The sequence below is a fragment of the Moschus berezovskii genome, chromosome 7 (assembly GCF_049115385.1).
Source record: "Moschus berezovskii isolate FMDL1 chromosome 7, NW_MosBer_1.0, whole genome shotgun sequence".
Classification (NCBI taxonomy): domain Eukaryota; kingdom Metazoa; phylum Chordata; class Mammalia; order Artiodactyla; family Moschidae; genus Moschus; species Moschus berezovskii.
The window spans coordinates 6,915,350-6,941,638 of NC_142466.1; the positions used below are offsets into that span (position 1 = coordinate 6,915,350).

The following is a 26,289-nucleotide window of genomic DNA, read 5'->3' on the forward strand; positions in this document are numbered from 1 at the left end:
TATTCAAAGGGTTTCTGCACTTGGATTTTATAGTTATCTTCAGGAATGTGTTAAACTGTCTCAGTTCAGTTCAGTTCAGCTCAGTCGCTCAGTCCTGTCCGACTCTTTGCAACCCCATGGACAGCAACACACCAGGCCTCCCGGTCCACTGCCAACTCCCGGAGCCTACCCAAACTCATGTCCATTGAGTCAGTGATGCCATCCAACCATCTCCTCCTCTGTCGTCCCCTTCTCCTCCTGCCCTCAATCTTTCTCAGCATCAGGATCTTTTCAAATGAGTCAGCTCTTCGCATCAGGTGGCCAAATTATTGGCGCTTCAGTTTCAGCATCAGTCCTTCCAATGACTATTCCAGATTAAATTCCTTTAGGATGGACTGGTTGGATCTCCTTGCTGTCCAAGGGACTCTCAAGAGTCTTCTCCAACACCACAGTTCAAAAGCACCAGTTCTTCAGTGCTCAGCTTTCTTTATGGTCCAGCTCTCACATCCACACATGACAACTGGGAAAACTGCAGCCTGGACTGGACACTGCCCACAGATGTGTATTTATCTGGCCTGGGCCCAAGTGACTCAATGCAGATACAGACTCAAATGCGTCTGAAGTTCCTCGTCACAGGTCAAAGCAGGCCCCGTCTGCAGTAAACACATTTAAGTGACACTTGTGGTTCGTTTGGGGGAAACCAGTGAGATAGTCAGTGTATAAATTGTTAGCTTTGTGCATATTCTGCTTCTTAGCCCAGAACAATGGGTCCTTAGACTAACCTATTGTAGACTTTATCCAATAATGAACCTTGTTTATTCTTGAAGGCTGAAGCCTCGCTGTGTGATAAAGTCGATGTTTTTAGAAGGACAGCTGTCTTTTTTATCTTGTTCATGCATTCTGTCAACAAGCCTTAGTTTACAAATTGTCTGTCACCAGGCTCCCTGACAGACAATGCAGATGCAAAGATGAGTCAGACATGACCCCTGGCTGCAGAGACCAGTCATGTGGAGAGGGACGCAGACTCCCTGCCAAACTGGGGTGCATGGCACAGGCCCTGAGTGCGCAGGGCACCAAGGGTGCTGTTGGACGAGAGGGTGTGGTCCGAGTGGGGCTGGGGCTGTGGGAAAGGACAGGAGGAAGAGGAAGCACTCCAAGGCCAGAGAGGGTGATGGGCCATGTGAGAAAAGAAGGGAGCCCATGTGCTGCAGGGGCAGAGAACCGCAGGCAGAGGCCTGGCCACCCCACCTCTTCCCCTGCCTGAGCCTTGGTTCAATCAGCGGAGAAAACCTCAAGGCCAGACGTAGATGCCGGCGAGCGGGGGATTTTAATTTAAGGAAGGTGTCATTTCAAATCAGGGGGCAAAGAACAGTGGGACAACTGGTGGCTTGTTTGAAAGAAAATAAATTCCTAGTTTCAGTTCAGTTCAGTTCAGTTCAGTCGCTCAGTCGTGTCCGACTCTCCGCGACCCCATGAATCACAGAACGCCAGGCCTCCCTGTCCATCACCAACTCCAGGAGTACACTCAAACTCATGTCCACAGAGTCGGTGATGCCATCCAGCCATCTCATTCTCTGTCGTCCCCTTCTCCTCCCGCCCCCAACCTTTCCCAGCATCAGAGTCTTTTCCAGTGAGTCAACTCGTCGCATGAGGTGGCCAAAGTATTGCAGTTTCAGCTTTAGCATCAGTCCCTCCAATGAACATCCAGGATTGATCTCCTTTAGGATGGACTGGTTGGATCTCCTTGCAGTATAAGGGACTCTCAAGAGTCTTCTCCAACACCACAGTTCAAAAGCATCGATTCTTCGGCGATCAGCCTTCTTCACAGTCCAACTCTCACATTCCTAGTTTAGTGACAGATAAAAATAAATCCCAAGTACTCTGAAGATCCAAATGTAAAACTAAAAGCATAATGTTAATAGAAGACACAAAAACATTTCTACGGCCTTGGGACAGGTAAGCCTTTTTCAGCATTTCAAGAACCCCAGAAGCTGCCAACAGAGAACCCTGATGGATCAGACTTCTCCCCAGTTATAAGTTCTACACTATGATATATGTTACACTAAAGTTACGAGCAATGATAGAGTAGGAGAAAATTCTAGAATATCTGAATTGCTTAGTAACTAGAAACCATGAAGAACTCCTACGTGTGTGTGTGTTCAGTTGCTTCAGTTGTGTCTGACTCTGTGACCCCCTGGATTGCACCACCAGGCTCCTCTGTCCATGGGATGATCCAGGCAAGAACACTGGAGTGGGTAGCCAGTCCCTCCTCCAGGGCATCTTCCCAACCCAGGGATCCAACATGTCTCCTGTGCCTCCTGCACTGCAGGTGAGTTCGTTACCACTGAACCACCTGGGAAACCCAAAGAATGCCTAAAAATCAAGACAAATAACCCAAAAGGAAAAAAAAAAAAGGTGGCGGGGGGGAGAAGGATTTGGACGAATAAGTCACAGAAAAATGGAACGCAGGTAGTGCCTAAGTACACAAAATCACTTGTGGTTAAATCACAGCAAAATTTAAAGAAATTCAAGTAACTTTTAAAACAGGTAACTTTTCCAACTTGCAGAGTGCCAGAAGAGGGTTGCGGGGAGGGGGTGCGTTCTATGGGAGGATGAGAAAGACACACTGCCCATGGATGGGGCTGCTGTGGGGATGCTGCTGCAAGGCTGGTTTCTGGAATCTACCAAAGTGCAAGATGAGTGTATCTGTTACCAACACTTCTAGGATTCTTGAAGTGCTTCAAATCAGGCAGGCCTAGATCTGATCAGGAAAATATTACTGAATGTAAGAAAATCAAGGGCGTGGAAACATCTTTTCAGCATCTGTCTCCTTGGGGACACAGTTCTGGAACCTTCCTCCAGCTAACTCCCTCTGGGCGAAGCCGACATCTGGGTCCCAGGCCGGGAAAGTGGTTGACCTTCTATTGCTTGTCACCTCGGGGCCTGGGCACACGGAAGGTGAGTCACTCAGGATGGCACAAGCTCACGTCCACAGAACTGGGTCAGGGGACCAGTCCAGCAACTAGAGAAGCAGGTCAACAGCATCGTGCGGTGACAGCTAAACCTATGACCCCAAGAAATGCCACGGTATGCGGGATACTGTTATTTGACAGGACAGGTCAGGAGTAACACCCATGCCAACACCTTCCAGTCAAACCAGAGCACCAACCTCTCCCGGAAGTGACGCAGCTTGAAAAAGGTGACAGTACAGCCATGGAGATGCTGTAAGCACAGTTCTCCTCCAAACCCATGTCTGCCAAAACCCCCATCTGTCCAGCTATCCTGAGGACCACATAAAAAATTAACATCATGCCCATGAAAGCATTCAGTTCAGTTGCTCAGTCGTGTCCGACTCTTTGTGACCCCATAAATGGCAGCACGCCAGGCTTCCCTGTCCATCACCAGCTCCTGGAGCCTACTCAAACTCATGTCCATTGAGTCGGTGATGCCATCCAACCGTCTCATCCTCTGTCATCCCCTTCTCCTCCTGCCTTCCATCTTTCCCAGCATCAGGGTCTTTTCTAATGAGTTAGTTCTTCGCATCAGGTGGCCAAAGTATTGGAGTTTCAGCCTCAGCATCAGTCCTTCCAATGAACACCCAGGATTGATCTCCTTTAGGATGGACTGGTTGGATCTCCTTGCAGTCCAAGAGACTCTCAAGAGTCTTCTCCAACACCACAGTTCAAAAGCATCAATTCTTCAATGCTCAACTTTCTTTACAGTACAAATTTCACATCCATAAGTGACTACTGGAAAAACCATAGCCTTGACTAGACGGACCTTTGTTAGCAAAGTAATGTCTCTGCTTTTTAATATGCTGTCTAGGTTGGTCATAACTTTTCTTCCAAGGAGCAAGCGTCTTTTAATTTCATGGCTGCAGTCACCATCTGCAGTGATTCTGGAGCCCCCCCCCCCAAAATAAAGTCTGCCACTGTTTCCCCATCTATTTGCCATGAAGTAATGGGACTGGATGCCATGATCTTAGTTTTCTGAATGTTGAGCTTTAAGCCAACTTTTTCACTCTCCTCTTTCACTTTCATCAAGAGGCTTTTTTAGTTCCTCTTCGTTTTCTGCCATAATGGTGGTGTCATCTGCATAGCTGAGGTTATTGATATTTCTCCCGGCAATCTTGATTCCAGCTTGTGCTTCCTCCAGCCCAGCGTTCCTCATGATGTCCTCTGCACATAAGTTAAATAAGCAGGGTGAAAATATACAGCCTTGATGTATACTGACATGAAAAGCATGCACACTAGCATATGTAAAATAGACAGCCAACGGAAATTTGCCGATTTGACTCTGGGCACTCAAAGCAGGGCTCTGTAACAACCTACAGGAGTGGGAAAGAGGAGGAGGGTGGAGGGAGGTTCAGGATGGAGGGGACAGATGTACTGCTGCTGCTGCTGCTGCTAAGTCACTTCAGTCGTGTCCGACTCTGTGTGACCCCATAGACGGAAGCCCACCAGGCTCCCCCGTCCCTGGGATTCTCCAGGCAAGAACACTGGAGTGGGTTGCCATTTCCTTCTCCAATGTGTGAAAGGGAAAAGTGAAAGTAAAGTCGCTCAGTCGTGTCCGACCCCTAGCGACCCCACGGACTGCAGCCTACCAGGCTCCTCCATCCATGGGATTTTCTAGGCAAGAGTACTGGAGTGGCTTGCCATTGCCTTCTCTGGGACAGATGTACACCTGTGGTTAATTCATGCTGATGCATGGCAGAAATCAAAGCAATATTGTAAAGCAATTATCTTTCAATTAAAAATAAACTTAACAAATTAACATCATGACCAAATACAAAGCTCTTAGAATTTCCCTTAAATTATTTCTTAGAAGGAAAGGATTTCTCTTTTTCCTTAGAGAGGTCTTCCTGTGAAAGGGTAAACCACTAATGTATGGTTCACCTACTCATGGATAGGAGCAGATGTTGTTTAGTCCTTAAGTCATGTCCAACTCTTTAGTGACCCCATGGACTGTAGCCCTCCAGGCTCCTCTGTCCATGGGATTCTCCAGGCAAGAATACTGGAGTGGGTTGCCATTTCCTGCTCCAGGGGATCTTCCTGACGTGGGGACTGAATCTGCATCACCTGTGTCTCCTGCATTGCAGGTAGATTCTTTACCACTGAACCACCTGGGAAACCCTAATAGGTGGTACGAGAAGATTAAGTTTCTGCTCACAACCTCATTTAGACATGGAGGCTCTTCAGCTTCTCAAGCAGGATCCGTTCAAACAAGGAGGTTATTTTCATGAAACCAACTGAAGACTTTCCAGGAGGTGAGGGTCCTGATAACTTTTACACAGACAGAAAGGAAGTGCAAACACTCAGTTGAATGACGCTGCGCTGAGTCCACACTTTTCTGTCTTTAAGTGTGGGGCCTGTTCTCCAGTATGTGAAATAGAGGAGACTCAGCGAAGGCAGCCAGCCTTTCTACAAAACAGAACTGAACACAAATGGAGCCCCACATGGCTGTCATGGGGCTTCTGTAAGAGGTGCGAGCCACCCTTCCTGCCTCCCCAGAACCCAGCCACCGCAGAGACCCAGGCCACAGACACCACAGCAGCCAGGCCCCCGCACCCCAGGGTCCCATCCTCCTGGGCAGCCTCTTCAGCCAGTCCTGGGACTGCTAACAAGCTGCTTCCTCCATCACGTGGGGCTGAGCAGCCTGGGATCATCCCAGCTTAGTTCAGCTCTCTGCTCAGGAAGGGGCGGAACAGGGAAAGGCTCAGGGTGTACACAGCCTGCTGTTGTGCTCTGCTTTAAAGAATCAAGAATACCTGAAAAGAAACCATCTTTTCATTTCCTGGCAAGGGAAACATCTGACTCGCCAGCTAATTCAACCTGATAATCTTCATTTTTAAAAAAGTGCCAAACACACCACTCCATGCAGGCTCTCTTCTGAGAGCGCCTAGCACTGGGTGGAGAGAAACAACTTTCCATTTTGGAATCTCGGCTCTCCTCATCTGACAGTGATAGGGAAGGGTCTTCCCACTGCTCAGACTAAAAGCTGTCTGGGCTTGCATCCCAAAGGGAGCGCCACTCATTGAAGAAACACTACAAACAGTGGCCTGTTAGCAGGCTGGCCTCTGACATGATTCCTTCTGGAAAGTGAACCAAAGTACCACTTATATGGGAGACTACATTACCGGTTCTCACAGGTGACTTAACTGACCGTGGAATGATTCTTTAGCTGGCTAAGATGCTTCTTTAGGTGGGACCAGGGTTTCTCCCAGTTGATGATGGACAGAGAAGCCTGGTATACATGGGGTTGCAAAGAGTTGGACGTGACTGAGGAACTGAAGTGAACTGAGCTGAACTAAGGGTTTTCCACGTGGACTGGCATTTTGCATCAGATAATTCTTTGGAGGGCTTCGCTGGTGACTCAGGGGTAAAGAACCCGCCTGCCAATGCAGGAGACACGGCTTCAATCCATGGGTGGGTAAGATCCCCTGGAGAAGTAAATTGCAACCCACTCCAGTATGCTTGCCTGGGAGATCCCATGGACAGAGGAGCCTAGCTGGCTACAGTTCCTGGGGTCTCAAAGAGTCAGACAGGACTGAGTGACTGAGCAATAACACTAATTCCTGTAGGCGGCTGTCCTGTGCGTTGTGGGATGTTGAGAATATTCCCGGTTTCCACCCACTGGATACCAGCAGCAGCATCTCCCCTCCTTCCTCTCCTGCCCCGACCTTGACTACCAAGAACGCCTCCAGACTTGGTTGGTGTCCTCTGGGTGAGAGAACCGCTGGCTCTGGCAAAAGGAAAGTACACCGTGTGCCTAACACCCCATCCACACGCACTGCTTTCTACATGGCGGAGCATGTGGGGGTCAGCAGGTCTCTGCACACGGAGGGAACGTGCCAGGAATGGGGAGGTGGCTGATGGAAGAGAAGGTGCCTCCCCTGCCATCCCAGTGTCATCTCAAGATTTTAAATAACGCTTCAGGGACAGACATGCTTTTTATTTATTTATTTATTTTTAAGGTTGAGAACTTGAGAGAGTGAATAAGAAACTGCTCAGAAAATTATTTCCTTTCTTTACAAAACACACCGTCCTATGAAGCAGAGATAGAAGCACTTGGGATCCTGACTGTGCCAACACAGAACAAGGGTGAAGGGACCGACAACAGCGGCGCAGCTGCCGTTTACCCGCGTCGTGGTGTGTTCTAGTGCCGTTGCTGTTGTTCAGTCGTTACGTCATGTCTGACTCTTGCGACACCATGGACTGTAGCCCACCAGGCTCCCCGGTCGATGGAATTTTCCAGGCAAGAATCCTGGTGGGTTGCCATTTCCTCCTCCAGGAGATCTTCCCGACCCAGGGACCTAATCTGTATCTCCAGCATTGCAGGCTTATTCTTTACCACTGAGCCACCTGGGAAGCTTCTCGAGGTACCATGCTGAGCATCTAATACATCATGGAAGGCTCCCAACCCTGCCTGGAGGTAAAAGAGGATAGTCTCTGCTTTACATATGGGAAAACTGGCTCTGAAAAGTGGAGAAACTTGCTCAAAGAGCCATCACTGTTCTGTTCTGCTGAATTTCCAGTGGTATATATACAATTACACAAATTTTGTCTAATTTTGAGGAATCAACTTTTAAAATCTCCAATATTTAACTTACTAAAAAAAGAATTTAGTGTGGCACTTTCATGGGTTCACACACTATTCCAGGCTTCATCAGAGAGGCGAACAATGACGTGCACTTAATGCTGTGGGCACTGACTCCCTCCTGGGTATGTTGGGTTGGGGGAGATTCACTCAGGTCTGAAGGCGTGACCAACACAGTTTTCTGTGGTCCCTTGGATGCTGCTGCTACTGCTGCTAAGTTGCTTCAGTTGTGTCCGACTCTGTGCGACCCCATAGACGGCAGCCCACCAGGCTCCCCCGTCCCTGGGATTCTGCAGGCAAGAACACTGGAGTGGGTTGCCATTGCTATCTCCAAAAAGCATCTCACAGGCTACTAAAAACATCTGCAGGAGCAGAGGATAAAAACACCACAGAAATGTAAACTAAAGCAAAATTCACAACAATGAATTCTACAAAGGTGGAGCAGCCATGAAAGAACTGCGAACTTCATATAACTCAGCTCAGCTAACGCTGGGTGTGTTTATTTTCAGAGATAATTCTTTATTATTTTTGGTGACAGAAGGCTACAAGAGAATGGAGAACAAATCCATGGGGAAACCTAAAACCTCACTTGGAGTAAGAATTTCCAACATAATCGAGCCAGGCATGATTGCCAGGCCTATACCTTTTCTGGAGCAGACTTTCTTGAAATGCTTGTTATTTATCATCTGATAAAGGTGCCAATGTGTATTTTCTTTTCTTTTTTTTAATTTTCATGGTTTAAAGTCAGAGTAAGAAACTACAGCAAAAATACACTGGATAATTCATATCTGAGATAACAGGGGCGTTTTTATAACACTTTCTGGCACTTACAGATGGCTACTCACCTGTAGCAAAGAAAAACTGAAAAAAGGACATTCTGTGGCCATTTGTGGTCACTCACATTATTGAAGTTGTGGGTTATTTTTGTAAAATGATGGACCACCTCAAACATGTCCTTTCCATGCGTGCTAAGTCACTTCAGTCGTGTCTGATTCTTTGTGACCCCATGGACTGTAGCCACCAGGCTCCTCTGTCCATGGGATTCTCCAGGCAAGAATACTGGAGTGGGTTGCCATTTCCTCCTTCAGGGAATCCTGATTGAACCCGGGTCTTTTGCATCTCCTGTGTTGGCAGGTGGGTTCTTTACTACTAGCTCCACTTGGGAAGCCCCAGTGTGTCTTTCAGTGAACTCCAAAAAGAAACAGTCCTGCAGAAACAGATCATACAGTGGCCTCTCCTGATCTGTGGGATTGAAGTGACAACACGAGGGACACAAAGCAAGTCAGCTGCTGCTCCCACCAGCGACAGGCAACAACCCATTCTTTATAGGACCCGCAGGGCTGGCGCCACGAACAGTTGTGTCACTTTCTCAGCACCAGCAAGAAATGGAACTATTAAATACTCCCGGAATCGCACAGCACACAGGGTGGGCAACTCACCAAATGGTCCTGAACACACCTGGGTGTGTGCATGCTTCGTATGTGCATCATGGTGGGGTCCTGGCACTGCCTCTTGGTGACAGTGATGGGGCTGGTGCACCGACCATCCAGCCTCTCATCCATTCTGTCTGGTCAGGGGCTTTCACCACCCCTTGCCTGCCGAGTCCTGGAGGAGGAGCAGGTGCTGGTAGGCACAGAGGGAGAATGAAGCCCAACCCGGCCACGCCCTGCTGAGTACTGTCTTCTCCATCCCCCTGCTTCTCAATCTGGACCTGTGAGGATCAAGGCCATGAAACCCTCATGTCCACTGTAAGGACCAGAAACAAACTGGGCAACATGGTACAGGGCCTGAGTCAAAAGGGGTGGTTGTTAATGGGAGTTACGCTCATCTTGTTTGATTTCAGCAGTGGTCTGTGGCTCAGTGGTAAAAAACCTGCCTTCAGGAGAAGCAAGAGATGAGGGTTCAATCTCTGGGTTGGGAAGATCCCCTGGAGAAGGGAATGGCAACCTACTCCAGTAATCTTGCCTGGAGAATCCCATGGAGAGAGGAGCCTGGTGGGCTACAGGGTCCTTGGGGTCACAAAGAGTCGGACACGGCTGAAGCAACTGAGCACAGCACCAGGCAGCACTGCAGTGTTCACATGTAACTAACGCTCTAGGATGTTAGCGCTGTTTCCATGCTGTAGCAACCACTTCTTTGTTATTAATGAAACACCACTCCATTTAAACTCCTAGTTGATCAGCCCAGAAACTGAGATCTACATCCTGGTTAGAAGGTGGACATCTTCCTGTCATAAATGAACACGTCAAAACCCTGGCTCCTCGAATGGCACACTGATGCTCATATTTTATGCTGAGGATAAACGTTCCATTCCCTCTGTCTTGCTCAGCGATTCTGAATATTACCCTGTGTTACTTGTGTCCTGAAATGACTGTTATTATGTGCGGCAATCACTAGAGCTGAGCTGCAACATTAAGTACCAATATCACAAGTTCTTCTAAAAAATCTAGTGTGTCTTCCCTCATGAGGCTTTAGAATAGCCAAAGGATTTGTCAGCACGAATGCAGCTACAAACAGGACTGGAGGGTTCTGGCAGACGAGCCCTGAACCTAGCCTCCGTCTCCAGGCCACCGGTGTCTGCTCCTTCCACCCTCAGTGCCCACGGATGGAAGAGAAGTGACCCCAGGTGACTCCAGGGCATCCAACCACCCAAAGCACAGAGGCAGACACGAAGCACAGGTCCGCTTGCCGAGACCGACTGGACACCATCGAGATCTCCTTGGAGTGGTCAGTACGACTCCGAGACAGACCTCGAGACATCGCTGCTGAAGTCCAGGCCCACACTGTGCCCGTACTCTCCTCTCGCCAGGACACAGGCCCAGAGTCCCCGCCATGGCCCTCTATACCCGGGACCGCCTCTGCTCCAGGCCCAAGGGGGCAGCAGACTCAGTCTGGAGTCCCCGGTCACTTCAGTGTCCTTCGAATCCCTAGCCCTGCAGAAAAACCCTTGGGGTTCAGGGACCTGAATATGTGCACATTGCCGCGGTTACCGTCCCCTCACAGGTGTGGCGTCACTTCCTCCTGACGTGCAGTGAGAGGAAGGGGCTGGGCTGTTCCGTCTGCCCACTGTCAGCATAGATCAGTTCTGTGACCAGAGTACTATCAGCATGGAAGGTTCTGGTCACAGCTAATGACCATAGGACCAGGGAAAAGTCACATAAGAGAGGGGCTTCAACTGTGTGGTCTCCATGGTTCCTTCTAGTGGGCAAGTTCTGTGGTCCGATCACTGCTTCTCCCTCTTGCAGCCTCCCCCTGCCTCCTTGTCAACAGTCTAGAAACTTCAGCCAGGTCTCCAGGAAACACAGGTGATCTCTGGCTGCTGGCGTGAAGCTGCACAGAGCCTGCTTCTAAAAAGCGTGACCTCGAGGGACTTCCCTGTTGGTCTGGTGGTTAAGAATCTACCTGCTGATGCAGAGGGTATGGGTTCGATTGCCCGTCCAGGAAAATCCACATGCATCGGAGCAACCAAGCCAGTGCACCTCCACCACCGAGCCTGACTTTAGAGTCCACATGCCTCAACTACAGAAGCCCGTGGGCCTGAGAGCCCGCGCTCCAGAGCAAGAGAGGCCCCCACAGTGAGGAGCCTGTGCACTGCAACTAGAGAAGCCCCTGCTTGTGCAACCAGAGCAAGGCTGCACAGCAACGAAGACCCAGCATAACCCAAATAAACAAATAAAACTCTAAAAAAGCATGGCCTTTAAACCCATTTAATGACAGACAACCACTATATTCCATGAAACAAAGGAAAACTCCCTTATGAAGGAGACACGTAAGGAAAACCCACTTTACATCCACCCCTACAGCAATTAGTATGCAGTATACTGTAAAATTTTAAGAGGCTTTTTAAAAGACACTAATGCTTGCCTTTTGTTTTCTGAGTCAAGAGTGAAAAAAGTGAATTCATTACTGCTGTGAATCCTTAACGATATCTATTTCTCTCTCTTGCCGGAGAAAAACAAGACTCAAGAAGATCCTGAAACGATGTGAGTAAGAAGCAGAGATGTCTGGGGCACCCGCCCAACCCCTCCTTGTCTTTCTGACCCTGGAGTAGCGGGATGGCCTACCTCCCCCTCGATCCTCTTCATTCTCGCTCAGCAGCTTGCCCGCCGAATTGTACCACTTGAACTGGGGTTCAGGAAGGCCACAGACACTGCAGTTGATCAAGGCACTGTTCCCTTCCTTGACGATGATATGGTCGGTTCTGGCAACGACCACGGGCGCCGAGCCCACCGCCACGTCGGTGCCGTTTAAAGTGCTGCTGGTCACACTGCTGGCGGTCGCCAGAGTGGCCACTAGGATTAACAAGGGCACAGGAGGCAGGAAGCACACGGGCAGACGGCTCTGCATTCCGTCCATCTTCTTCGCTTGTTCTGTAAGGCGGCAGAGCCAGCAGGCTGGGGGGTCCTCTAGTGGGTGACACTCTGTTCACAGCAGGTCAGCAGCCAAACCTGGCCTGGGCTCCATGGAGTTGGCTCCTGATTAAAAACCTGTTTAGAAAAAAAAAAAGAAATGCATAAATACTAGCATTCATACTTTAAAATGATTATGTATAATATGTTAGAAACCCAGCTAAAATACATATCTGGCTAATTTTTAAATACCACACCAATTATGAAGTTGTTCCAAACCTTCATGGAAATCATGAGAGTTTGTTACTTCTGCTACTGAAACAAAAGACTCCTAGCAGGAACAGCGTAACTTTATATCACACGACCGACCCTGCAGGGCTCAAAGGCTCACCCGGCTTCCCTCAGTCAGCACCACAGGGCCTCCTCTCAACCCTCACCTGTCCCCTTGGGGACCCCGGGGGCGCCCTGGGTGCTCGGAATTTCTCTGCCGCCAGACAGGCCCTCTGCCTCCTTCAGCGCACCCCGGGCTCTGCCACAGTGGAAGGGCGCCCCCAGCATCGGCTGGCGTGCCCCTTCCCTACAGGGGACGCCCTTCCCCTCTCTGGCAGCCCTGCCCGCCCGCCCGCCCGCCCGCAGCACTCACTGAACTCCGCGCTCTGCATCTTCACCTGGCTTCTGGGATGGAGGGTGTGACGTGGTGGGTGGCTGCACTTGCTCACCCAAGATCTACCCCCCGCCTGCTGCCCTCCCCTCCATCTCACCCACTAAGCACATGGCCACACCCCGGGGCCTTTCTTCTCTCCGCATTCTAAGTTCTGAAGTTCCAGGTCATTCTGAGGATGCAACCCGCCCGGGGCCGTCCTGGCTCCCCGCGCGGAGGCCGGCGCAGACCTGGACACGCACTGCACCCACGGTGTGTGCGCAGAAACCGCGGCGCGTCGCCGGCTGGCCCCGGGAGCATCCCAGCCTGCGGGTCCACTGTCCTCTTCCCTCCGTGGTCCCTCCAGCTGCAGCACCAACACTGTGGCCCAGCGGTGGTACGGCCTGCCCCCCACAGGCTGCGGGGCTGAGTTCCCTGTCTGCCTCCCGCCCCCTGGGGAGGCCTCCTGCCTCTCAGCCGCCAGCCGTTGGGTCGGCTGCCATCAGCTCCTCTAATGGGGACACTCGGTGTCCACCTGCTCTTTATTGCAGCGGATCCTGCTCACGTCGCAGTCTCTTCCTTACCAGACCCATGGCAACTGTCACCGCGATGGCTGCTCTCCCCATCCTCTCCTCCTGCGGGGTCTCTCTGCTCCCCCCACCACCCCGGACGGTGCTCCCTGCTCTTCCCCAGCCTCTCTCCATCCCCTGCAGCCTGGCTGGTCCTGACGCCTCCCACCCGAGCACCCTCTGGACCAGATTCCTGGCCCTGACCCCCTCCCTGCGGATGGTACCACCCACAGCCCACATACTTACTCACCAGGATGCCCTGCAGGGACTCGTGTCAGTGCCCTCAGACCAACAGGTCAATCTGCCAACCAGGCTGTGGCACCGTCTATGTGGGAAGGCGCGGGGACAGTCCTCAACTCCACCATCTGAATGTCCCTAACACCACACTGTGAACTCCACCTGCTGAATACTGCTTGGGTGGGTCCCCCGTTTCTGTGTCCTCTGAGGGCCCTCCCTGGGGGCCTCCGTGTCCCCCTCCTAGGAGCGGGGAGGGAGCCTTCTGGGCTGACCGCCGGCCTTCAGTCTTGGCCCAGGTTCCAGGCCGACCCCTCTGGCCACTCTAAAACGAGCCACATGGCGCCCCTTCTTTCTGTAGCAAGAATCTGCGTCTTTGCAGTGCTGTGCTACACAATCTGGATTCCTTATTGCTTTATTCAAAAAGAATTACTGAACATCTACTATGAAAGTGAAAGTGCTGGTTGCTCAGTTGTCTCCGACTCTTTGCGACTCTTATGGACTGCAGGCCCCCAGGCTCCTCTGTCCATGGGATTTCCCAGGCAACAATACTGGAGTGGGTTGCCATTTCCTTCTTCATGGGGTTGAACTCATGTCTCCTGCACTGCAGGCAGATTCTTTACCTTCTGAGCCACCAGGAAACATCTACTATGGGCAGACATTATTCTAGGTTGCAGAGACAGACGAACAGATAATATAGATCTTTCCTGTGGAGATTACATCCTCATGGAGAAAAAGCAGAGTAAATACCATGTGTATAAGAACTTCGGATAACCACATATGCTTCGAAAAACACACCATGATGCACATGATGCCAAATGAGGCAATCCTGGAGAACTTCCCTGAGGGGGTGGCCTCGGAGCTCTCTGGGCATCACCCAGGCCCCAGAAAAGGGCATTCCAGGAAAAGCCAACAACTAAAGGAAACAGGGCACTGCCAGATGTGTCAAAGACATGGACGGGTCCAGATCTCCTAGGGCTCTAGAGGACAGAGTAAGGAACCTGGATTTTATTAGACATTCATCGAAAAATGTTAAGCAGGGGAGAAAGAGGATAAGGTTTTTCTTTTAAAATCAACTTTGCTCGTCCTCAGTCACGTCTGACTCTTTGCGACCCCTGGACCATAGCCTGCCAGGCTCCTCTGTCCATGGGATTCTCTAGGCAAGGATACTGGAGAGGGTTGCTATTTTCTCCTCCAGGGGTCTTTCCAACTCAGGGATCAAACTCATCTCTTGCGTATACTGCACTGGCAGGCAGATTCTTTACTGCTGAGCCACTGGGGAAGCCAAAAATCAACTTTACTGTGCTGTAATTTACAAATTAAAAAAAGTACCCGTTTTGGGTATGTATTTCAATAGGTTTGGGCAGATTTACACACCCATGTAACCACCACAATCACAAGATGTGGAATGCTTCCATCATGACCAGAGGCACTCTAGCGCCCTTTCCAGTTTTAGCTTCTCCGTGGACCCACTCTGGTTACTTTGTATACGGTGTGAGGAAGGACCAAGGTTCATTTCCTCCCCACGGGGGCATCCAGCTGTGCTTGCACCATCTATAGAAAATACCCTCCTTTTTCAGTGGCTGGCCTTGCTCCCTTGTCAAACACAATGAGCGTGTCTCCAAACTCTTCCTGTTCTACTAGTGCTGATGTCTTTCCCGAGGCCAATACCATCTGGACCATACTGTCAACCTCATCTTTGTCTCTGCGGAGTCTGACATGTTCCCTGACACTTTAGATGCCCAATGAATCACTGAATGAATGAATCTGTCTTCAAAAGCAGAAATTATCATTCCAACTGTGTGGATAAAAACACTAAAGAGGTACCGGGGATGATAAGGCAGCTTCAGGTCACAGATTTCTTCAGCAGAAAAGACACACACACTCCCCTGTGGGAGTGCAATTCCGGTCCTGGACAGCCCACACGTGACTCGCCAGCAGCAACTAGGGGGCCCAGGATCACGACACATTACCCCCTGGGACTCTGGTTTTCTCTGCATGGCTCATCTTGTGGTTTTCTTTCAGCAGGAAGTTATCAAGCTGACCTGCTCCTTACACAACAGTTAAGACATGGGCTCAGGTTTGAGAGCAACTAGGTAAGGATCCCGGATCTAACCCCCCTGACAGCCAGGTTGTCTGTTACTGCTGGTAACAGACTTACCAGTAAAGACTGTTCCAAGGATCAAATGTATATCAAACATGCACTGCTTGGCTTGGTAAATAAAAATTACTAATACAATGTATGCAGAGTACATCATGAGGAACGCTGGGCTGGAAGAAGCACAAGCTGGAATCAAGATTGCTGGGAGAAATATCAATAACCTCAGATATGCAGATGACACTACCCTTATGGCAGAAAGTGAAGAGGAACTCAAAAGCCTCTTGATGAAAGTGAAAGAGGAGAGTGAAAAGGTTGGCTTGAAGCTCAACATTCAGAAAACAAAGATCATGGCATCTGGTCCCATCACTTCATGGGAAATAGATGGAAAAACAGTGGAAACAGTGTCAGACTTTGTTTTTTTGGGCTCCAAAATCACTGCAGATGCTGATTGCAGCCATGAAATTAAAAGACGCTTGCTCCTTGGAAGGAAAGTTATGACCAACTTTGATAGTATATTAAAAAGCAGAGACATTACTTTGCCGACCAAGGTCCGTCTAGTCAAGGCAATGGTTTTTCCCGTGGTCATGTATGGATGTGAGAGTTGGACTGTGAAGAAAGCTGATCGCCGAAGAATCGATGCTTTTGAACTGTGGTGTTGGAGAAGACTCTTGAGAGTCCCTTATACTGCAAGGAGATCCAACCAGTCCATTTTAAAGGAGATCAATCCTGGATGTTCATTGGAGGGACTGATGCTAAAGCTGAAACTGCAATACTTTGGCCACCTCATGAGACGAGTTGACTCACTGGAAAAGACTCTGATGCTGGGAAAGGTTGGGGGCGGGAGGAGAAGGGGACGACGGAGAATGAGATGGCTGGATGGCATCACCGACTCTGTGGACATGAGTTTGAGTGTACTCCGGGAGTTGGTGATGGACAGGGAGGCCTGGCGTGCTGTGATTCATGGGGTCTCGGAGAGTCCGACACGACTGAGCGACTGAACTGAACTGAACTGAATACAATGTACAAAGAATCCTTCACTGAAATTAATGCTTCTTGAGTTTACTCTGAGTCATATCACACCTTGTTTTCAGTTCCGTTGAATACATTGTGACTGCCATCCCACCACTGGAAATCATTTGTCATGACAAATGATTTCCAGCCATGGTTCCTTTGAAGGGGCTCAGATCTGAGAAGCACGAGCACTGTGGACAACAGCTGGGGTCACTGCGACTCCCTAGAGGGAGGCGAGGGCAGATGCCGACCAGGGACCTCAGGGAGAACGAGAAGTCATCGTAGGAGACAGGTTCTCACGAATACGTACTGTAAATACACTGTGACTTTTTTTTTTTTTTTTGCAATTAGGGAGAATGCAGTAAATGCAGACTTTCAGTTCAGTTCAGTCACTCAGTCGTGTCCGACTCTCCGCGACCCCATGAATCACAGCATGCCAGGCCTCCCTGTCCATCACCAACTCCCGGAGTTCACTCAAACTCTTAAACGTAGTCAAAGCTATGGGTTTTTCAATAGTCGTGTACAGGTGTGAGAGCTGGGCCATAAAGAAGGCTGAGCACTGAAGAATCGATGCTTTCAAATTGCAGTGCAGGGGAAGACCCTTCGGAGTCCCTTGAACTGCAAGAAAATTAAACCAGCCAATCCTAAAAGAAATTAACCCTGAATATTTATTGGAAGGACTGATGCTGAAGCTGAAGCTCCAATACTTTGGTCACTTGATGTGAAGAGCTGACTCACTGGAAAAGACCCTGATGCTGGGAAAGACTGAGGACAAAGGAGAAGGGGACGGCAGAGGATGAGATGGCTGGATGGCATCACCGACTCAATGGACATCAACTTAAGCAAGCTCTGGCAGACAGTGAAGGACTGGAGCCTGGCATGCTGTAGTGCATGGGGTCACAAAGAGCTGGACACGACTTAGCAAATGATCAACCATGGGTCTGAGAAGCATGAGCACCATGGACAGAGCTTGGGGTCACTCTGACTCCCTGGAATGGGGGGAGGCCTGTGCAGACGCTGAGCAAGGATTTCAGAGAGAAACAGAAAGAAGACATCGTAGGAGAGAGGCTCTCATGCATATGTGCAGTAAACACACTATGACATTTTTTTCTCCCCCACAATTAGGGAGAATACGGTAAATGGGAGATCGCACTAGGCTTTAAGATGCATAAATCAGAGGTACTTTCAAACAAAGGCTGGCCACGTGGTTCCTACTTTCCAACACACTGTGCCAGCCAGGACAAAGAGAAGAGGAGACTACTGTCCAATCATCTTCCGATCATGTCCGTCAGTGTTCTGGGCTAGAGACACAGTAACTGTTCTGGACTGGCATCTGGTTCCCTCAGAGACCTTACCAGGTAAGGGGCCGAGGCATACCCCCCTGGCCACCATGCAGGCCAAGTAGGGAGCTGACTCATCCCTCCCTTCCTTCCCCATCTGAAAAGTCACTGAGGCACTTAGAGAACGAAATGTGTCATTTATGGGCTGTTTGTAATCCAAACGTTTCTGTGAACGTTTATTTTTGAAAAGAAAGCATTTAACGCACATGAATGAATTAACAGTTTTTAATTAAGAGCTCACCCTATTTCATGCCATGCCCTTTCAAGTTCAGATTTTTACAAAAGTATCTATTATGTGCCAGGCACACTGCCAGGGACTTGCGGGGTCAGCACGCCATGGAATGCAGAGTTATAGGCCGTGTCTACTTACAGTGGCCTGCGGTGAGAGCCAGCAGTTAGTTCAGTGGCTCTGCCGGTGCCGGGAGCATGGGGGTGGGCTGGCGACACTGTGAGTGGGTGTTTGCTGTTGGCCTCCCAGTACGCAGCCCCACTCCAGCTCTGCCTGCAACCCAGGAGTCCCATGGTGCAGACCCGAGTCCTAATTGTCCCAGGGCAGGTACAGCTTGTTCCAGACTCCCTGATACCCCTCCCACACAAGACCTTGGCCTTCTCAGGGACGTGGGGCAGCTCAGCAGACTCTCCTCCCTCCCCAGCACCCAAGGTCCTGCCTTCTTCCTTCCACACCTGCCCTGCAGGCACACTGGGGTGGAAGTCCCAGGCAGCTGCTCAAGAGGCAGGAGTCCCCAAAAGAACAGAAAGATATCACGTCCCTTTGCATGCTGGGAAAATGTTCCACAAATGGACTTTGCTCAGCTTGTCAGACTTTGCACATGGCATCGCGAGGAGTTCAGTTAATATCACCGTCACACTCGGAAAGACATTTCAGCCTCTGAAGAATAAACCACGAGGGCTGAAACCCACCAGCTTAAAACACAGTCCTTCAGAATACAACAAGGAAGGCCACAGATCCCCAAACCAGGCTTACCCACGGCCACAATGGGCGAATTGTTGAGGTTCATGGGTGTGCTCAGAAAACTTTCACAGAATACTTGACTTGAAAAATAAATGAAACAAAAGAGAAAACAGTTAGCAAGCATCAAAGGTCCTTTCTTCAGCTTGGCCCTTCCCCTACTTCCAAACGACTGCATTTTATCTAAAAACATTTTAATAAAATGCTTTGTGGAGTCTTATTTGCTCTCTTCACCTATAATAAAACATGACTATTGACCACGAAGCGCTGGAGTTGGAAGGGAAAGGGCTCTTGTGTCAGGGTGTTCTAAACTGCGTGACTGTGCATGATTGTTCTTTTCTTGGCAGGGTCCATGCTGGCATCTCCCCATCAACTGTGATGGATAATTTTATACTTCACACAACGGCGTTCTGTCACAACATCCACAAAGAGTTATCACTGGCTTCCACTTGTGCCCAAGTGATGTAAGCAGCACAGAGGCCACCCTTTAGGTAAGACGCATTCTTGATCAGTCCCTACTCCTCAGGTGCGCTGGGAAGTCTCAACTTCCTGTGGAATGGAGAGGGCCTGACACACTCAGTACGTCGTAGGTGTTAACGTTGAAAACTGACAGCCTTGGGACCTCCCTGGCAGTCCAGTGGTGAAGACTCTGCCTTCCAGGGCAGGCGGGGCAGGTTCAGTCCCTGGCTGGGGAGCTAAGAATCCCACATGCCTTACAGCCACCCCCCACCCCCCCAAAAAAACCCCGTAAGACAGAAGCAGTACTGTAACAAATAAAATAAAGACTTTTAAAAAAAGAGTAGTCCGAATTTAAAAAACCCCACAAAATAAAAAAACACAAAACAACTGATAGCCAGCTGCCACCACCCTAGTTTGGCTATCTTCCTGTGTCTTATAATCAGTGAAAAACACCCACACTAACCTTTTCAACCTGGGCTTCCCTGGTGGCTCAGCAGTAAAGAACCCACCTGCCAATGCAGGAGACTCAGGTTCAATCCCTGGATTGGGAAGATCCCCTGGAGAGGGAAATGGCAACCCGTTTCCGGTATCCTTGCCTGGGAAGTCCCATGGACAGAGGAGCTTGGCGGGCCATGGGGTCACAACAGTAGGACACAACTGAGCGACTAAACAAGAACAAACCTTCTTTTACAAACACAGTTTAAAAATGATTTTCTTCTGCAATTTTAAAGAAAAACGACAAAGTTCTACCAGCCCATTCTTTCTCCGACCACTTGAGTTTTTGGGTGGTGAAGCTGACGTCCGAACGTGGGCTGTGGTCTGTGCTGTGCTTAGTCGCTCGGTCATGTCTGACTCTTTGTGACCCCATGGGCTGTAGCCGGGCAGGCTCCTCTGTCCATGTGATTTCCCAGGCAAGAATACTGGAGTGCGTTGTCATTTCCTTCTCCAGGGGATCTTCCCCACCCAGGAATCGAACCTGGGTCTTCTGCACTGCAGGCAGATCAGGCAGATTCTTGACCACCTGAGCTACGAGGGAGATGCCTGAACACAAGCTCAAGGTGTCTAAAGCCACAAGAAAAGTTTTGTGGAGCAAGCACGTTCCCGCATGGGTGACTGCAGCCCAGCCATGGCATTTAAGTCCTCAGTCAGCTGAGTTCTGTCTCGAAGTCCAAAGTCATGTTAGAGAAGGAGGGTCACGCGGTCCTTCTTTCTTGCTGACATGTGCTCTGGAATCTGCCTGTGCAGGGATCCTGATGCCTCTCATCACAAAAAGCTAACTCCCAACCCAGACAGAGATGCGAAGGTTACAGGAAAGGAGGAAGAGCATCTTTGGAAGCAGCCAGCATCCGTCCACACCACTGCGTAGTAACTGAGGAGATTCCCTGTGCCAGGAACACTGCTGGGGTGTGGAGCACACGGGGAGGACAGGTCCTTACCCCGGTCCTCCAGAGTCGAGAAGGAGGACACGGAGAGTAAACCGACAGTTACAGGACAGTGGGACAACCGCCCCATCAGACAGGGGTCAAAGAGCCACGCGGTACCGGACAGGAGACTGCAGTGGTGCAGGGTCCAGGAAGAACCTTCTACAGGAAGTGACCCTGGGATCTAATGACAAAGGAATTCGCCAAGGGGGCCAGGGGCCAAGAGACAACAGTGATTGGAGAGGACCTGGCACACGTGGGCAAATGTATGTGACGGTGGTGGCTGGCTGAGTCACTAAGTCATGTCCGACTCTTGCGACCCCGTGCACTGTAGCCTGTCAGGCTCCTCTGTCCAATGGATGCTCCAGGCAAGAGTACCGGAGTGCGTTGTCATTTCCTCCACCAGGGGATCTTCCACACCCAGGGACTGAACCTGTGTCTCTTGCATTGACAGGCGAGATTGTTTTTTACCTCTGAGCCACCAGGGAAGCCCCAACATTATACAAATTTGTACATCAAGGATGAGCTGTACAGGTAACGGGGGAGTGACCCCCAGATGAGGTTGGCAAGGTCACTGAACAATTCAGAAGGAGCTAGAACAAAAGGTCTCATTTTACTCTATGAACTATACCGATGTTCAGGCCTCTAGAGCATTGGACACTTGGACATTTTTCTGATACACAAAAGGCACCTAACTTTTCAAAAATGGATGTTTTAAATCATTGTTTTTCAAACCTAACAACGAATGACAGGCCCCAAGATGTCATCTCAGTAATACTCAATTTTTTAATGGATCCAGCATAAAAAGAAACCCTTCTTGGATCATTTTTTTCCACATGCTGTGCCTTTTCTGATTAAAAGTAAGAATCATCTTACTTCTCTGCCATCTTCTTCCCCTTTTCCATGGAGAGTGGCATGGAAGCACATGCACTACCATATGTAAACAGAGTCAGTGGAAATTTGCTGCATGACTCAGGGAACTCAAACTGGACCTACAGGGGTAGGAAAGGGTGGGAGGTGGGAGGGAGGCACCAGAGGGAGGGGACACATGTATACCTATGGCTGATTCATGTTGATGTTTGACAGACAACAACAAAATTCTGTAAAACAATTTATCCTTCAATTAAGAAACAAAAAAATTTAAAATAAATATTTTAAAAAGATGAAAAAAGTAGGAATCATACAAAATAAAACTCATAAATATAATGTTTAGAAAAGGAACAGTATTAAAGATTTTCTGCTAGTGTTAGTCGCTCAGTCGTGTCCGACTCTTTGTGACCCCATGGACTGTTGCCCACCAGGCTCCTCTGACCATCGGATTCTCCAGGCAAGAATACTGGAGTGGGTTGCCATTCCCTTCTTCACAGGATCTTCACCTAATGACTATTTTCAGGCAAGATAAAAACAGGTCTATTTCATGTATCTGTTCATAGAACAAGAATATTAGATCTGGAAAACCCTGGGTGTCTCTTCTCAAAGGTTTTTTTTTTGGTGGGGTTTTCTGTTTGTTTTGGTTTTTTAACACAAGTTAATCACCACGGTGTGATCACTCACCTAGAGCCCAGACATCCTGGAATGTGAAGTCAAGTGGGCCTTAGAAAGCATCACTACGAACAAAGCTAGTGGAGGTGATGGAATTCCAGTTGAGCTTTTTCAAATCCTGAAAGACGATGTTGTGAAAGTGCTGCACTCAGTATGCCAGCAAATTTGGAAAACTCAGCAGTGGCCACAGGACTGGAAAAGGTCAGTTTTCATTCCAATCCCAAAGAAAGGCAATGCCAAAGAATGCTCAAACTACCGCACAACTGCACTCATCTCACACGCTAGTACAGTAATGCTCAAAATTCTCCAAGCCAGGCTTCAGCAATACGTGAACTGTGAACTTCCAAATGTTCAAGTTGGTTTTAGAAAAGGCAGAGAAACCAAAGATCAAATTGCCAACATCCGCTGGATCATAGAAAAAGCAAGAGAGTTCCAGAAAAACATCTACTTCTGCTTTATTGACTATGTCAAAGCCTTTGACTGTGTGGATCACAAGAAACTGTGGAAAATTCTGAAACAGATGGGAATACCAGACCACCTGACCTGCCTCTTGAGAAACCTGTATGCAGGTCAGGAAGCAACAGTTAGAACTGGACATGGAACAACAGACGGGTTCCAAATAGGAAAAGGAGTACGTCAAGGTTGTATACTATCACCCTGCTTATTTAACTTATACACAGAGTACATCATGAGGAACGCTGGGCTGGAAGAAGCACAAGCTGGAATCAAGATTGCCGGGAGAAATATCAATAACCTCAGATATGCAGATGACACCACCCTTAGGGCAGAAAGTGAAGAGGAACTCAAAATCCTCTTGATGAAAGTGAAAGGGGAGAGTGAAAAAGTTGGCTTAAAGCTCAACATTCAAAAAACTGAGATCATGGCATCTGGTCCCATCACTTCATGGCAAATAGATGGGGAAACAGTGGAAACAGTGTCAGACACTTTTGGGCTCCAAAATCACTGCAGATGGTGACTGCAGCCATGAAATTAAATGACGCTTACTCCTTGAAAGGAAAGTTATGACCAACCTAGATAGTATATTAAAAAGCAGAGATATTACTTTGCCAACAAAGGTCCAACTAGTCAAGGCTATGGTTTTTCCAGTGGTCATGTATGGATGTGAGAGTTGGACTGCGAAGAAAGCTGAATGCCGAAGAATTGATGCTTTTGAACTGTGGTGTTGGAGAAAATTGTTGAGAGTCCCTCGGATTGCAAGGAGATCCAATCAGTCCATTCTAAAGGAGATCAGTCCTGGGTGTTCACTGGAAGGACTGATGCTGAAGTTGAAACTCCCATACTTTGGCCACCTCATGCGAAGAGTTGACTCACTGGAAAAGACCCTGCTAGGAAAGATTGAGGGCAGGAGGAGAAGGGGATGACAGAGGATGAGATGGCTGGATGGCATCACTGACTCGATGGACATGAGTTTGGGTATACTCCGGGAGTTGGTGATGGACAGGGAGGCCTGGCGTGCTGCGATTCATGGGGTCGCGGAGAGTCAGACACGACTGAGTGACTGAACTGAACTGAAGACAGAGAGACCACAGAAGGTAAGAGACTGCCTGGGACACACAGTTTAGTGGCTTCAAACCAGGAAAAAAGTCACGCCCATATCAGATCTGATATCATATTAAAATCTCTTGGCTCCATAAAGGCAGTTTTTCATTGTTCTGGCAGCTGAGACAGAGACTGAGGGCTGTTCTAATCACAAGAGTATCTTTCAGAAGAGTTTATTGATGTTTTGGCTTGTATTTTACATCTTTGAATTCTCATTTCAAATGAACGGGCTAAAACAGTTTGGGGCCCAATTAATGAAAATCCTTACTTGATCCGAGAGATACTTCCTCAGAAATCTGACAGTCCTGGGAATAACCCAAACCTGGGGACTGAATATAAATGGGATGCAACCACTGGTGAGGGGGTACCTTTGTGCTGCCAAACCCGTTCCCGAGGCACGGCAGGAGGCAGGCAGAAGGTGAGGATGCTGCATTGGCGTTCTTCTCTCACCTCTGGCCCCGCGACGATCAGGTCACGCATCAGACTCAAAGCTGCTACAGCAGCACCTTGAGCTGTTTCTCACTTTCTCTTCCGGTCTCTATCACTTGGTGTTTTTCCAGATTCTCCTTCCACTTATAAAAAAAAAAACACCTGAAACTAAATTATGTCCTTTCAAAATGCTCCCTATTCTTTGGAGAGTGTACATAGGGAGATTCGATCAAACGTTAGTTTGATCCCTGGGTGGGAAGATCTCCTGGAGAAGGGATAGGCTACCCACTCCAGTCTTCTTGCCTGGAGAATCCCATGGACAGAGGAGCCTGGCGGGCTATAGTCCACGGGGTCACAGAGTCAGACACGACTGAGCACGCACACATGCTGCTACAGGGAGATTCAAATTTTTATTCTAGAGCAATCAATTTTCTCTTACTGGCCAATCTACAGCATAGCTTCAGCTGGCCTTCCATCCTTCGTTGTTTAATTTCACCATGAGTCCATTTCCAAGACACTCATGATATATTTGGTAAATAAGCTCCTCCGTGCAAAGTGAGACCCGGAAGGAGCTGGGGCACATCTGGGAGCCTAGACGTCTCCACAGGCCAGAACTGCCTTCCCGCCTGGAACAGCAGGCAGAGGCGCACACGTTCTGGAGTGATGCGTGATGGATGTGCTGATCGAGCCCTGCCCACGAGGTCGTTGCTCTGCCTCGATAGAAGGGTAGCCTCCTCCCCCCACAGGCTGCATAAACCAGAGACCAATATTCTTAACCTGCTTCCAAAATATGATGTTCAGGCCTGAAGCGATTGCGCATTTAGATTTTCTCAGATTCTGGCACCCAGGGTAAACACTTAAGGCCGTGGCAGAGAAAGCCCCTTTCTCAACCCAATCTGCCTGTACATGGACGACCTCCCACTGGCCAAGGGTGACGCCCCCTGTGGACTGGGTGGGGGAGTGGGGGTTTCTCCACTGACTGGGGTGCATGGCTGGTTATTTCTCCTCCAAATCCACCATCCTGCGACCACAACAAGCAGCGGTGTGGCTGTGCTGTGCAGGGAGGGAGCTGGGAGGTGTCAGTCTGCAGACAGAGGTCCTCCTGCAGGAAATTAAGCGGGACAGAACACCAGATTGCCAGCTGCTTTTGAGCTCTTCCTTTAGATAGACTACCTTACTGGTTTCCCAAATGGCTCGGTGGTAAAGAATCTGCCTGCAATGCAGGAGATTCAATGCGGGTTCAATCCCTGGGTCGGGAAGATCCCTGGAATAGAAAATGGCAACCAGTATTCTTGCCTGGGAAATCCCACGGACAGAGGAACCTGGTGGGTTTCAAAGGGTCATACACAAGTACACACACACACACACACACACACACACCCCTCTTACCAGGCTTCCACGCAGACCCTGCTTTCCTCCAAATTCCACCCATTTCTTAGGAATTCTAGGTAACTGTGTCCATTCTTTACCACAAATCTAAGTTTAAAACATAAACCATGGTTTCCCTAGAGCTCAGCCTTCGACATATCCTTGGGGGAGAGGCAGGGCACTGCCCACGAGCCCCCGGGCAAAGAGGCCAGGCCAGGGCAGGGCCAAGGACGCAGGTCTGCGAGGTGAGTGAGTTTATGGGACTCTGGGACGTACCTATGATTGCGGAAATGGCACTTGTATTTCACAGAGTCGAAACCACCCCTCACTCCTGGTCTCCCTGGTGTCTGATTAGTGCCATTGAAAGTCACCGCAGAGGCACTGGATCACCTGGGGAGTCTTCCTTCATCAGAATAAAATCTCATCTATTTGAGAAAATATGCTCATAACTGCAGGGAGCAGTTGGAAAGCTTTTGTTCTCCTTACCAGCCCCAACTTCACAAAGTGGAGTCACATGAGTGTCCTTAACAGGCTCTCTCTAAGAACCAGATCTTAACAAAGACAGAAGGGATCCTGTAATTCCAACTCCATCAGATTCAATTCTTGTTAACAGCATGAAAACAACATCCCTTATACTCATCCGGCATTTATGATTTACAAGACACACCCTCGGATATTACCTCTCGGAGCCTTGCCACAACCCTATGACACGGGGAAGGAC

At 49.2% G+C, this 26,289-nt stretch overlaps 1 protein-coding gene across 3 annotated transcripts in view; it reads right to left on the reverse strand.

Moving 5' to 3' along the window:
• Window positions 1-26,289, reverse strand: part of MFAP3L (microfibril associated protein 3 like) — a 47,838-nt gene that overhangs the window by 9,262 nt on the left and 12,287 nt on the right. For all 3 annotated transcript variants that reach the window (XR_016037786.1, XM_055428013.2, XM_055428012.2), the window contains exon 2: window positions 11,640-12,062. Coding sequence is in view for 2 of the 3 variants with exons in the window: in XM_055428013.2 (XP_055283988.1) it covers window positions 11,640-11,931 (292 nt within the window). In the remaining variant the exon portion in view is untranslated. The remainder of the gene's footprint in view (window positions 1-11,639; window positions 12,063-26,289) is intronic.